Source organism: Styela clava, chromosome 4, assembly GCF_964204865.1.
Source record: "Styela clava chromosome 4, kaStyClav1.hap1.2, whole genome shotgun sequence".
NCBI classification, from domain to species: domain Eukaryota; kingdom Metazoa; phylum Chordata; class Ascidiacea; order Stolidobranchia; family Styelidae; genus Styela; species Styela clava.
In genome coordinates, this window is record NC_135253.1 from 3046138 (window position 1) to 3060938 (window position 14801).

The 14801-nt window shown below is 33.5% G+C and overlaps 1 protein-coding gene and 1 long non-coding RNA gene across 2 annotated transcripts in view; one reads left to right on the forward strand and one right to left on the reverse strand.

Annotated features, from left to right (window-relative positions):
- Positions 1 to 14801, forward strand: part of LOC144422053 (uncharacterized) — an 82357-nt gene that overhangs the window by 36476 nt on the left and 31080 nt on the right. The window lies entirely within an intron of this gene.
- Positions 1824 to 14792, reverse strand: LOC144422046 (uncharacterized). The gene is made up of 13 exons (XM_078111781.1): positions 14673 to 14792; positions 13837 to 13865; positions 13253 to 13374; positions 11555 to 11577; positions 10994 to 11025; positions 10690 to 10760; positions 9917 to 9939; positions 9350 to 9381; positions 8769 to 8839; positions 8085 to 8157; positions 3444 to 3610; positions 3053 to 3140; positions 1824 to 1934 (listed from the first exon to the last, which is right to left on the reverse strand). Exons 1-13 carry the CDS (start codon positions 14703 to 14705, stop codon positions 1913 to 1915), a joined length of 786 nt encoding a protein of 261 aa, XP_077967907.1. The 5' UTR covers positions 14706 to 14792; the 3' UTR covers positions 1824 to 1912.

The following is a 14801-nucleotide window of genomic DNA, read 5'->3' on the forward strand; positions in this document are numbered from 1 at the left end:
CTTCTGATCGAATGAACTGCGTTAATTGCTTCCACAGTCATAGCATTTTTGAGGCATAGGTTTGGTGAGCTGCCTTTGATTGCATCTCTGACCTCGAAACTGAAACTTTATTGTCAGAAAATGGGTTGAAAAGTTAGAAGACAAGACATCAAAAAAAAAATATGTAAAGATTGATGATCAATGCTAGAAAATAGTGTCCTGGACATAGTCAGCTTATAGATGAAAGTGAAACATGTGCCATATATAAAGTCCATCCACTTGTGGTTGACTTATCTTTGGCTACGGATTATTTTAATTAGACTGTAGCACTGTGTGACACCTACATATGGTGGATGAAGTTACTTAATAGAGCACTGTAGCACAAAAAGACTTCAACAATCGTTGAAAAATTTACGAAGACCTGGATTTGCATATTTGAAAGGACCCAACCAAGTACATTCTGATCATTGTGAAGAACTCAATTCGGCAGGAACTAAGCGTAGTCGAAATGTTGGTATCAAAATTTTTTTTACTGCAGTATATTTTTTTTAGAGCAATTGATTATGTTAGCGTTATAAAAGGCTTACTTCTGAAATTTGTCCTATTACAGTGAAAGATGAAAATGATTGAGAAACAGCACTTGCCCAGGAAGTTAGTACTAAAAATAGTCAATACTAAGGTTTCAGCCCTAACCTACTTGTTATTGGTAGAAACATCTGCTGACTACCATCTATTATTCATGGAAATTCTTTCAAAACGAATGACTACTAGAATGTATGTAGCAAAACATGTAATAGCATTATCCATATTGCTCGCAAAGCATTTATTGAGTCTGGGTATTAATAAATAAAGCATTCCTGCTTGTAAAATATTTTTCAAGATTACATCACATATCAACCTCAACACCACTATTTGTACAAGTGGTTCCTAAATGAACTACGTAATTGCAGAATGAAACGACCTCTTACTGCAGCTATACAACCAGTATACAAGAGAACCACCAGAACTTCACCCAAGAATAACAGTTATTATGATAAAAGTGATTTCATGCCGATAGTGAATTTAAATTTTGTAACAGATTTGTATTTTTCCATAATTTTGACCTTATATCTGCCCACCCAGGATTTTCAAAAACGGGGGTTTCAAAACCAGAAATTCCCATTCCATTCGGAAACTATAACCATGATTATGCATTCGCTGAAAGAGACAACTTTTTTAGCATATACCGACTAAAATACCCTTTGTTGACATAAAAATATGAAAAAATAATGCCCAATTATATTTAGTTTTGGTCTTTATATTTGCGATTATGCGATTCACTTCTACCATTTATTTATTTAGTTTCAAATACACAAAAGTATCATCAGAACATTCCCATGGACTAGCAGTGAAACTCTCAAGCGACATTTACAGAACAGCAATTACCAAAAATATCTTTACCGTTGATATAGACATTAACTGTAAGGGTCCAGAGTTGGATCAATATCCAATTATCATCATATGGCTATGTGTAAGCCATCCTACCTATGAGAATGACTGGCGCATTGCGGCATGTTTTAAGTATATATATTTTTTAATCTTACACTACGATAGAATAGGTCAATAGAGACCTGAACGCGGTTTCATCACTTTCAGTACCTGAATTTGACAGCCAAGGTAAAAAACTCATATAGAATTAGGTATTTTTGAAATTTGAAACTTTACAATCATGCCTTGTCGACAGATCACAGCTTTGATTAATAAAAACAGCAGGATTTAAGAAAACTTACCACTCTAGAGGAAAATTTAATTCTTTGAATTTTACCACATAGATACTTTGTGAGGATTAATTGTCATCTTGGAATTGAAAGACAGTGTTGTCTTTTTCATATCATGCAAGTGCTTTATTTATTATCAATACCATACAAAAATAATTTCAAATTCATTCTGGTCTTTAGGGTGTAGATGTAATATATCTGCAAGAAAATATTATATTCATTAATGAAAAGTTGGAAAATAGTTGAAAATGAAATACTAAATCATACTTTAGTTCTGTCCAACAAAATTATGTTCATTTTCGCGACACACCCATTGGGAACTGCTGCTATAGACATTAACTTTAAATTTCCAAATATGGACCTTTCCCCCCGACCTTTGACCCCCGGAATATTCTTCCTATACTTTATCATTGCAGAATTTTCAGGGCTATTCTAAGAGTGCTTTTGCGAGTTGGCACCTGTGAAATGGGCTATGTGTTTTAAACCATCATTATGATTCATCGCATACAACAATCTGTTTTTTAAATGTACCGGTAAAGAATTTTAGCCGACTCTATCACAGCTATTTCTACACTAATTTTTTATTATTGCAATTAAATTGAAACTCCTAGGAAGACAGAGTGATCATTGAATTATCTGATTTATATTTTTAAGTTTCTGAAACACAACTGAAAACTAACGAATAGAGCTCAAAAACGCGAAAATGAGGTAATGTTCGCGACCACCTTGAAAATCTGTCTGAGTGAGAAAAGTGTCTGAGCGGATGCGAAAAGGGAGCATTGTTACGTCATTTTTTGTATCTTGCTGATTGGCCAATGTCACGAAGTAAACAAGGAAGTCGATGCTCGGGGAGAGGTCCATATGGCTCGGAGTTGGATCAATATCCAATCATCATGATATGGCTATGTGTTAGCCATCCTATCTATGATGACTGGCGCATTGTGACCTGTTCTAAATATATATCTTACATTATGATAGAATAGGTCAATAAATAGCTGGAAGTACTATCAACACTTCAAGTACCGGTACCTGAATTTGACAGCTAAGGTACAAAAACTCAAACTGGGTTGGATATATTTGAATTTTGAAACTTTACAAGCATGCCTTGTTGACAGATCACAGCATTGATTAATAAAAACAGCAGGATTTAAGAAAACTTACCACTCTAGAGGAAAATTTAATTCTTTGAATTTTACCACATAGATACTTTGTGAGGATTAAATGTCGTCTTGGAATTGGAAGACTTTGTTTTTTTTTAATACCATGCAAGTGCTTAATTTATTCTCAATACCATAAAAAATAATAATATCTTATACCTTGTTTGGTGTCTGGGTTTTTTCCTGATACAGTAGGTATCATCTGTGCGTCTGGAGTCATCACTGTCAGTGTGTAATATGTCGACAGCTGAATGAAATATATATATTCTATATAAGTTGCAATTATTTGATCGTTGGCAATGAAATTAAGCGCAGGTGTCAAACGTTTCGAGAGTTTTAGTGAAGTGAAAATTTGTAAATTTCAATAAGTCTCATGTTGACCGAAAATTCTCCATAGACAAATGAGATTTGTTTTTTATGCTGGAGTCAAAATTTCCATCAACTCGAAATTTTTTTAGGAGAGTAGATTTTAAATGGTCCAGAATTTAGAGTTTTGAGTCGGGTACTCTGCTTGTAAAAAACAAAAATTTTTGCTATAAAACTGACTTACCGTTAGGTAAAGTGACAGTTGTTAACTCACTGACAGATGATGACTCTGTTATAAATGATACCTCTCTGACAGATGACGACCCATTGATCGACGATAGGTCCGTGACAAATGGCATCTCAGTGACAATTGGCAACTTAGTGATGGTAGCAGATGGAGATAGATATTTTCTGCAAGAAATTATTATATTTATTGATGAAAAGATGGAAAATGGTTGAATATTTGACTTTATGATCAAAAATATTATTTGACTGCAGAATATCTAAAATGTTAAAAAGGAAAAATGCATAACTAGTACCACTATGAAAGCAAAAGAATGTCAATTAGTCAAAACATTCCATTTTGTCCCCAGATTTATGTATCTGCATTATTGAATATAAATCATTTGAGATGTATCCATACATGAGCAAACTTAGAAACCTTTTGGAACAATTGTAATCCTCTTTAATAACATAATATTTTGGCTAGTGGTCCCAACCTTCGTCTATTTTGGAACTTTTTTCCCATTTCTCACTGCATAAAAACTACTTTATTTATTATTGCAGCTTCATCGCTCTCCGACATTTGTAATGTTCACCGGTTGGGATTCATTTCGGACACTATATTATGTCAAAATCAACCCAATCAAAATACACATTAGTCCAGTGGTTTCTAATAACCTTTTTTGAACAATTTACCCCTTTATCAAACAAGGTTACAAGATTTACCCCAAATACATCTGATATTAAAAATTCGTCAGGTAAAGTATAAATAGCTCTAAATTTAGATGCGAAGTCTCTCTCTCTCTCTCTCTTTCTTTTTTATACCCCGTCTTCGCCTCTGTATTGGGCTTCAGATCGGCGTGAAAAATAAGAGAGTGGGGTTCGGTGGGAAAAGAGTGGTGTGGGAGGGGGAAAACGTATGCGGGGGGGATATTGAGGTGATAGAGAGTTGCGAAAATAGTTCGGAGTGGGAAAATAAAATCATCGATCACAAAAAGCTTTCAAGATGATTTCTCCAATCGTATGTGCTTTTTGCACAGAACACTCTGGGGAATATAAAGACCATCCTGAATAAGATACGTCAACTCAAAATATAAAAATTTGCTCTGATTAGGGCGCAGCTAAGATTTAGACACAGGGTTAAAATCCAATCCCTTATGAGACAGTCGTCGCGGTTACGCGCTCGTTAAAAGACCCCACTTTTGCAGCCGACTTTCCTCATTTCCCTGACAATTATGAGAATCTAAAATGTCTTTCTATAGTAATTTAAATGTGTTCAACGTAACTTGCAATTGTTTCTTCTTACGGCAAAAGAAAAACATTACTACTCTAAAGTCTAAATTATCAAGGTAATCTGTGAACATGAAAATATGAGATGAACTGCCCGATTATATTTAGCTTTGATTCTTTTTTTTCGATGAATGCACATGAAATATATTAGTAAATCGAAAATACATATTCAACGCCTGGAAATCCCTTCCGAAAGGCTACTGAAGTTCCTTCGCCGTGAATACGCCACTTTCTCAGCAGGCACAATTGGCTGTATTTCATTCAATGTCATTGACGCTATGGTTCCAACGCCGACTGAACATAATGTGTGCTACAGACACACGAATTTTCGCGATTCACAATGGATAAAGAGGCGTTTTTAATCGTCACCTGCCTCCTATGACGAAACTTCTATTGTTTTGGGTTTTATTCTTAGTGTTTTATATTGCCGCCTGTCAACCAATAAATTAGCGTTAGTAATTAAATGATATACTTGAGCATATTCCCGCCGATGAACATAAGACATACTTATGTTGAAGGGAATATGTGATTTAGCAAGAATAAACACCGACGTTGGGGTGTCTACGACCAAAATAACAAGCCATGCTGACGAAAAATATCGGCGATTATAGTAAAATGCAATCGCACACGTTACTAACGATTTTTTGAGTCTTCCAAGTCTTTTAAAGGAGGGGGGTCAAAATTTAATGAAAAGAACTCGATTTATTTATGGGTGTCGGTTTTAATTTCGTTTGAAATAGGACCGCTATTAATAAATAATACGCTGACACTGATTTCTCGTAACAAAACAAGCAAATAGATATGTTTTGTGTTTGTTTAAAATATTTTTTACAATAACGAAATTTACCCCCAAGAATGAAGAAATTTACCCCCAGGGGTAAATTTACCCCAGGTTGAGAAATGCTGCATTAGTCGGAACTAGTCAAAAAGAAAATCATTGTAAATGAAAACACAGTAAAACCCAAAAAACATTTTTTTGAGAAACAAATATATTGATCTAAGACGCATCAACATTTGACAATTAAGCATAAATCTCAATCTCTTCATCATTAAATACTGTTTTTAGTATTTACTAACAAAACAAACAATTTTATAATGATTTAAAGTCTCAGTAGCTCAATCTCCTATATTTCTAAATGAGTGTCTGTGGCCTCAATTGAGAAATTTAAATCTTATAAATTTTCACTATTTCAGCTGCTATAATATTAGTATTTTTGTGGTATAATTGATATTAGTGCATTTTCAGCTCTTGGATTTTTTGCCAACAAAATTGGGAATTGTCCTAATGATCCCACTTTCATGTTTTTGCGTCAGTTTTATAAGGAATGAACATGAATGCTTACGATACTGTATTTTCTGCTTAATAAGTCTTTTTTTTTGTCTAATTTTTTTTTTGGGGGGCGTCTTGTTGGACGACTATTCTTACTTTCCTTCGATGGGTTCGGCTTATACTTCTCAAACATGATTTATGTGAGCTCAATATATGGGTTGATATATTTTATAACATATTCACGGAGGTCAAAGTTTCTGTCAATCAAGATAATTTAATTCAGATTCAGATTCAGATTCAGATATTTTATTTCGTCATGCAAGAATCAATATGAGGCAAAAGAAAACACAGTAAATTGAAAAAACGAAAAACATTGATTCATTGCAATTGACGCGGGGTCGCGAATAGACTCAATGAGTCATCTAGTCAGCGACACCTTGGTGCTGTATTAAAGCAGCAAATATAGCAATGAAGCATATAGAACAACAAAAAAACGAAAATTTATCTTCAGAAATACACAAATCATTGAAATACAACAGTAGATTCGAAATAAAATACACAAATCATGGAAAGACAACAGTGGATTCGACAACAAAAAAGGAAAAATTATCTTCAAAAATACAAAAATCATGGAAAGACAACAATAGATCCGAAATAAAATGCACAAATCATGGAAAGACAATAGATTCGAAATAAATTTAATTGTAAATAACCACACTACAAGAACCGCCAGTACGATTCATTCAGAAGAAGGCTCATTAGCGACATCTGGTGTTTAAGATGCGCATCGATGAATTCAAAACATAAAATAATGCTGAGTCATACGACCCAGCACTAAAAAGGACTGAAGTAGCGTCCCAAGCAACTGGGTTGCCATTTGATAGCTGTTATATGTGGAAAGTAGACGACGACGAGTTTCCGTCACAGTAAGGTGAAGTACCGGTATGCACTATATAAATTGCACATGAGAAGTTGGCAAAAAATGACTTTAATTGACTTTGTAGCACCAGCAGTTACTTGTCTCATTCCTTTAAAAACATGGCATGCAGTAACTATCACACCATATCATGGGTTATTTCAGTTTATGTATTGTTTAAAATGATTAAAATTACCCCTTATTGGTAAAAATAATGCTGTGAATATTATTCTACCTGAAATAAACAAGACCTGGTTCCAACCATATAAAATTATTGATACATATTACTGACCCACTAAGACGAACTTTTTCTTCCCATCTTTTTGTCTTATTGGATGGCTATATGGAAAACCCTCTTTTTCAGTGCTAAATTTAGGCTTAGCCTCTTAGATCTCTTTATTGGGAAATACGGTATTTGTTTTATGTGTGTCTTTTCCAGTTTTATTAATCCCAGGAAATTCGAGAATTATATGGTGAAAATCACAGAAAATCTAGATTTTAAATCTGGCTCCGAAATAGCAACTCTGATATGAACACGAAGGCTAAAATGAAGTAGCAGAAGTATGCAATGTGCTCTAACACAGATTCCCACAAACTTTTGGGCCGTGAACCCTTGGTTGTAAATCTTGTTTTTGACAGACCCCAATTATCATTGAATCTGAATCAATACATTCTAGGGCAATTCGATAGAATTATGATTGATTGACCCCCGATATCTGGGCTGTCGGTACTAATTGAACACTTAGAACGAATTTAATTCTATATATTACTGGTGCAGTCTCACACATTTAACTTAATTTTTTTACTTCAATTGTTAAGGTTTCGTAACAATTATGATACGAGACTGTGTGAACTTATGTTTTATCTCGTTCATGAATGTCTATGTGACAGTGGATATACGTTAAAATGTATGTGTCAGATTTATAATATGTTGCGGACCCCTGTGCAGTTATCCCAGTCCGCAGACACTAGTTTGGGAAACCCTACTATAACATACATACAACTGATAGGAATTCTTTATAAATATTTCCGATTGTTTTGTATGAAAAAAGAAGTTAGGTAGTTCAACACCAATTCTCAAGGAATTATGTTTGACTAACGAGGTATCACTGTATACTAAAAACAACCCAATTACCAATAACTCATTACTGAAATCAGTGAAAAAACAAAGTAATATAAATGAATACCTGACATATGATGGCCAATCCACTCTGCAAACAAGTTCCAATTCGTCATTAATTTCTTTTCCTTGCAGTACCGCTGTGAAAAATTTAAAATTGAATAGGTTTTTGGTTTCAAAATTGTGGTTCACATTCAATTCCAAATAGTGTGAACTTCACTGTGTTATTTCCACGATTTAGTCATAACTTTAGTAATGCAAATTTTCATAAATTATTACTGATAAACGAATATCAGAGTAAATGAACATATAGAGAAATATCATATTGAATGTATCCAATTTCAACCATATTTGAGGAATTGATTTATATTTGACATCACATGAGGGACAGCCTGGTCAAAAAGATTTCAAGGGTGCAATGGCAGTTAAAGTGTTGAATTTAACGACGTGGGAAAAAATTGTGTAGGTAATACAGAACCAGAAAGTTTGTGGTCTTCCAGAAAACAGTAGTCCCTTACACATCCTTAGATATCAGTGGATGCTTGCTCTGTGACCTTTATTTGAAGTGGAAGGCGTGAATAAGTGTTGAAGGACAATTGATGCACAAACTTTATTTGTGATTACCAAAGGCTGAACTATAGATTCGAGTTACACATATTTTTGTAATATTTGTGAGTTCAACTGGCAAAATGTTTTTCCTTTCTCTTCATAAAATAGGTAAATTTTATGTCCTTATATTGAAAATACTTACGTTGAAAATTGGCTCGTTCCAACATTTGTCTCACGGTGGGTTTGTGAATTTTTGGTGCAGCTGCGCTGTTACTGCAAAGAAGCATTAGATAATAATGACTATACATTTTTATTCACCAAGGTGGAGTATTAAGTTTGCTAACTTGAATTCTGAAATGTGTTTCTTAATTTTCAGTGCAAATGATCAAATAAAACATATTACTGATTAACTGAGGTGCATATCAGATGTATGTACTCAAGTATAGCTTGGTGGTTCTTATCAAGGATGATTAACTTATTAACTAGTTTTGTTAGCACTTATAAAAATAGCTAGAGTGAAGTTCCATCTACCTAAAATACATTGTAATTATATTATTTGCCTTGGCCTTGCAAGATCACTTATAAACATTTGTCCTGCGATACTTGAAAACTTATGTGAACATCAGAAAGCAATTTTTTTTCAATAGAGTTTTCCAACTTTTCCCATAGAAAAGTTTCCTACTTTTGTCTACTTGATGTTTTTGTCTCGTAAACCAAAAAAATATATATCTGAATCGCTTTTCCTTCCCGAATTTCTCTAAGAGGTTATATGGAAATCTTTACCTTGAGTCATGCTGTATGAAACTGTTTTGCTTCTGAAAATCAAGTACAAATAAAATTAAACTACATACCAACAGATATGAAGCACAGCTGCAAAATTTACTATTATGGTAATCTTCTTGAACAAAATTCCAATACTGAGTACTAAATGTGACCTGAATTTTTCCAAACAAATCATTTAAATAAAAACTAAGCATCATCCAATACAAACAAACCCTAGTCAGATATTCATATAAAAATTTACTATTTAGTTCATTTAATTTTTCAAAAAACAGAGAACATGTAGAATCACCATTTACCTTAAAGACTAGTTTCTGGACTCATGCTTATTGCCCACAATGACAATTTCAGTAAATGTGAATGCACTGAAGTATCGGTTGAAACAACAATTTAACGTAGAAAATATGTAATATTTGTCTCATTGAAGAACTTGGGACTACATTTGGCACAAGTGGGCAGAGCAATAGGATAAACGTTGGGGTTCAAATCCTGCTAGAACTTTCAAGAGTTTTTTATATCTTCAGAATAGAAAATATCAATTTAGATGAATTAGATGTTTGATAAACTCACCGGTATAGATGTTTTCTTGTATCCTGTAAACAAATAGCAAATCAGAGGAACTATGATTACTGCTATGCAGATAAACAATAGTGAAAAGTAATACCTATACTGGTAGTTGAAGTTTTATATTCAACTGTTGAATTGAATCAAGTATTATCAGTTATCACACTTTTTATGTAAATGCCATTCTCCCTTCGGTTTTAAATATAAAATTCTTACTACCAATATATATTTCAGTCTAATACTGGGAAACATTTTTGCTGATGGGCCATACAACCAACTTGAGACATCTAGCTCGTCCACACAAAATAATAATATTTTCCATGCTCACAGCGAATTGAAAAATTCTAAAAATGAAAAAGGCTATCACTTAGCCTTACAGTAATAAAGGCATCAGGCAAAACCACGAAAGATTTCATGTAGTGACAAGAGCAAATACTATTCTGTTTTCATACCAATGTGAGCTGAGCGCTTTTCTAAGCACAAACTGTCGAGCGTAGACAAGAGTCATACTATATGGCTTACCTCAACGCTCATTTCAATATGAGTGTTGAGTGGAAATTGATGCACAAACTTTAATTGTAATTACCATGAACTGAACTTCAGTTTAGAGTTAAACACACTTACATTTCGGGGGCCAGCCAGCTGGGGGTGGGAGGATTTTGCGGTCTACGAGAGTCAACACACATATTTGTAATATTTGTGAGTTCAACTGGCAAAATGTTTTTCCTTTCACTTCATCAAATTGGTAAATTTTATGTCCTTATATTGAAAATACTTACGTTGAAAATTGGCTCGTTCCAACATTTGTCTCACGGTGGGTTGGTTGCTTTTTGGTGCAGCTGTCCTGTTACTGCAAAGAAGCATTAGATAATAATGACTATACATTTTTAATCACCAAGATGGAGTATTAAGTTTGCTAACTTGAATTCTGAAATGTGTTTCTTAATTTTCAGTGTAAATGATAAAATAAAACATATCAGTCATACTAATTAACTGTCATAACTGATTTTAACCAAAAAAATATATATCTGAATCGCTTTTCCTTCCCAAATTTCTCTAAGAGATTTTATGAAAATTTTTTACCTTGAGTCATGATGTATTGAACTGTTTTTCTTCTGAAAATCAAGTACAAATAAAATTTAACTACATACCAACAGATATGGAGCACAGCTGCAAAATTTACTATTATGGTAATCTTCTTGAACAAAATTCCAATACTGAGTACTAAATGTGACTTGAATTTTTCCAAACAAATCATTTAAATAAAAACTAAGCATCATCCAATACAAACAAACCCTAGTCAGATATTCATATAAAAATTTACTATTTAGTTCATTTAATTTTTCAAAAAACAGAGAACATGTAGAATCACCATTTACCGTCAAGACTAGTTTCTGGACTCATTGCTCACAATGACAATTTCAGTAAATGTGAATGCACTGAAGTATCGGTTGAATCAACAATTTAACATAGAAAATATGTAAAATTTGTCTCATTGAAAAACTTGGGACTACATTTGGCACAAGTGGGTAGAGCAATAGGATAAACGTTGGGGTTCAAATCTTGCTAGAAATTTCATAAGTTTTTTATATCTTCAGAATAGAAAATATCAATTTAGATGAATTAGATGTTTTATGAACTCACCGGTATAGATGTTTTCTTGTATCCTGTAACCAAATAACAAATCAGAGGAACAATGATTACTGTTATGCAGATAAACAATAGTGAAAAGTAATACCTATACTGGTAGTTGAAGTTTTACATTCAACTGTTGAATTGAATCAAATATTATCACACTGTCTATGTAAACACCATTCTCCCTTTGGTTGTAAATATAAAATTCTTACTACCAATGTATATTTCAGTCTAACACTGGGAAACATTTTTGCTGATGGGCCATACAACCAACTTGAGACATCTAGCTGGGCCACACAATATATTTATTTTTTCCATGCTCACAACGAATTGAAAAATTTTAATAATGAAAAAGGCTATCACTTAGCCTTACAGTAATAAAGGCATCAGGCAAAACCACGAAAGATTTCACGTAGTGACAAGAGCAAATACTATTCTGTTTTCATACCAATGTGAGCTGAGTGCCTTTCTAAACACAAACTATCATTTTAGAATGTCATGCTAAAATCTGAGTGTAGACAAGGGTCATACTATATGGCCTACTTCAAAGCTTATTCCAATATAAGTGTTGAGTGGAAATTGATGCACAAACTTTATTTGTAATTATCATGAACTGAACTTCAGTTTAGAGTTACACACACTTACATTTCGGGGACCGGCCAGCTGGGGGTGGGAGGATTTTGCGGCCTACAAGGGTCAACACTATTTTGAGAAAGTGAGACAGGTAAATAATTTATTCTATGAGAATTTCTCCAAAATTTCAAGCGAATATTGTTTTGATCATGTAGAAATACCAATATTTAGTATCAGTATTATAACTCAAAGTTGAGTTGCATTATTAATCAATTATCAGTTTCATAAATAAACGCATCTGGTGATTGAATTGATAATAATGTTTCATTCAAATTAGGACCCTAATTTACAAACTGTGATATGGAAGGTCAAATCCTACGCAGAAGATAAAAAATCAGAATACAATTAATTTGTGTTGTGAAATTCGAATTCGTGTTGAAAATATTCGAATCATTCTGTTGAAAAAAGTGAATTTTGCCCACCACTAATCATGACGGGTGTCAAGACTTATTGAATGACAATAAAAATATCCACTTGATTCAGCATTAACTCTATCAATGATTTAACATTTGATCGATGCTACATGCGAGCTTGTTTTGTGCATATAATTTCAAGAAGATAAGTTTAAGAACCATTGGCATACATCATTCGTTTATTCTCTATATTCATTTTGTTTCTAGGTTGTCAAGATTCTATTTGGTTCTTGTTGTATTTCATGTTCATTAATCACGTTTGTGCAAGACATCGATCGATGTGTAAATATTTCACACTGGGCATATAGCAGTCGAGAGTGTGCGGGCAGTGCGGCTACATATGTCTCTCTGACAAATAGTTAGTTTCCTCATAAAACAACGAAGAGCGGATGATTAGTGGATGTTTATCGACGTCTGGCACAGGGCAGCCATCTGAACGTAAATCTTGAATTTTGCTGTGAATGACGCAAAATTTTCGTTAAATGCCATACAGCGTCGTTAATTGCACTTTTGGCGAACCGTTTCAAATTCTATGTAAACCCTTTAAAAATATCCTGGCTGCGCTCCTTGCACAATATTTGTGTGTTCAACTGGCAAAGAATTTTTCTTTTGGGATTTTATAAGTGGTAAAGTTACATGTCCCCTTATTGAAAATACTTACTTTTAGAATTTCTTTTGTTTGATTGATTTATAATGTCATTCCAAATTCTATTTTCATTAAGATTTGAGTGTTTGATATTCCTTTTCCGAACCATGACTCTTCGTGTTGGAGGTGGTCGACAACTGCAAGGAAAATTATAACAATTAGAAAAATGCAAATGCATAAAAAATGGTGAACAAGAGATGTTATTATAATGACTATATAATTTTACCCACCGAGATGAGATATTAATTTGGCTCTTTTGAATTTTGGAATGTTGATCTTAATAAGTTTCAGTGAAATGATGAAATAAAATATATTAGTCATACTAATTAACTGAGGTGCATATCCGAGCACTCGAGTCTAGTAGTGTTATTTGAGAATTGACTGGTTAGCCTGGTGGTTCTTATCTAGGATGAGTAGATTGTTAACCAGTTTTGTTACATTTAAAATTTTTTTTACTATTACTTGGTATTTTTGTCAAATAAACTATATATTTCAAACTCTGGTCTGTCCAATATTTCTCTAAGTGCATATGCCTATGTCTATCACTCTTGATATACAACATGGAATATTCTGAATTTAATTAAATAAAAATATTTCACCTTGAGTCATGGTTCGGATCGATTTGGTTCTGAAAAGTAAATACAAAGAAAATTTAACTACATACCAACAGGGATGAAGCACAGTTACAATGTACTATTAGAAGACCCTTCTTGGATTCACAAACCTTATATTGACTCACGCTTAAAATTTTGTAGATAAGTCACTATTTAGTTCATTCAACTTTTAAAAACTGTGAAGAATTTCTGTATCTACTTCCATATCAGTTGCTGCTTCTATATGGCCACATTCGGGTCAAAGGCCATGAATAGCTGAGATTTGAACATTTAGAACAGAGGTCGGCAACCTATGGCCCGCACAGCAATATAATCCGGCCCGCGATGCTTCACTGAATTATAGTAACAAAACAGCTGTTTTGACAATTATATTCTCCACATAAAAAAATTTATTTTGGGACACGTGCAGACAAAATAAATCATTATAACCTAAAAAGTATATAATTCACAATTACGAGTTTAATGAGCTTATAATTTAAATATAATTAGCCAAATGGCAACAAAAGACAGAAAAGTTTATGCTAGTGTAAATGGTTTAATGAGGCAGAAAATATTCGAATTGTCAGTCTTCACGCGCTGCTCAAAATTTAACTTCTGATCTGTGTGAAAAAGTGTGATTCATTGGCCATCTGTTCGGTTTTATACTTTCTAAAAATATGTGTGGCCCGACAATGACTTGCAACCTTTAATTTGGCCTGCGAGCGATAAAAGGTTGCCGACCCCTGATTTAGAATATCGGAAGAAACTAGATAATTGAAAAATAAGAAACAAAGTATTTTGCTGGCGCTATGTTATTTTGGTACTTTTTGGTATGTACTTACTTGGTATGTCCTTTTTGTTGCAGCACCTATCATGTCAAAAAAGGTAATCAGGTTTTATGGTATTCTGATGTGAAATTCCCAAGTCTTAAGTCTTGACACAGATTGTATTTTTGTATGATAGGGTAGAAC

Excerpts from the sequence above, each read along its gene's own strand:
- LOC144422046 (XM_078111781.1), bottom strand. The coding sequence starts at position 14,705 with ATGATAGGTGCTGCAACAAAAAGGACATACCAA. Across the intron at positions 9,940-10,689 it reads GGAACGAGCCAATTTTCAAC|GATACAAGAAAACATCTATA; the intron begins GTAAGTATTTTC and ends ATTTGTTTACAG. Across the intron at positions 3,141-3,443 it reads AACTGTCACTTTACCTAACG|CTGTCGACATATTACACACT; the intron begins GTAAGTCAGTTT and ends TATTTCATTCAG.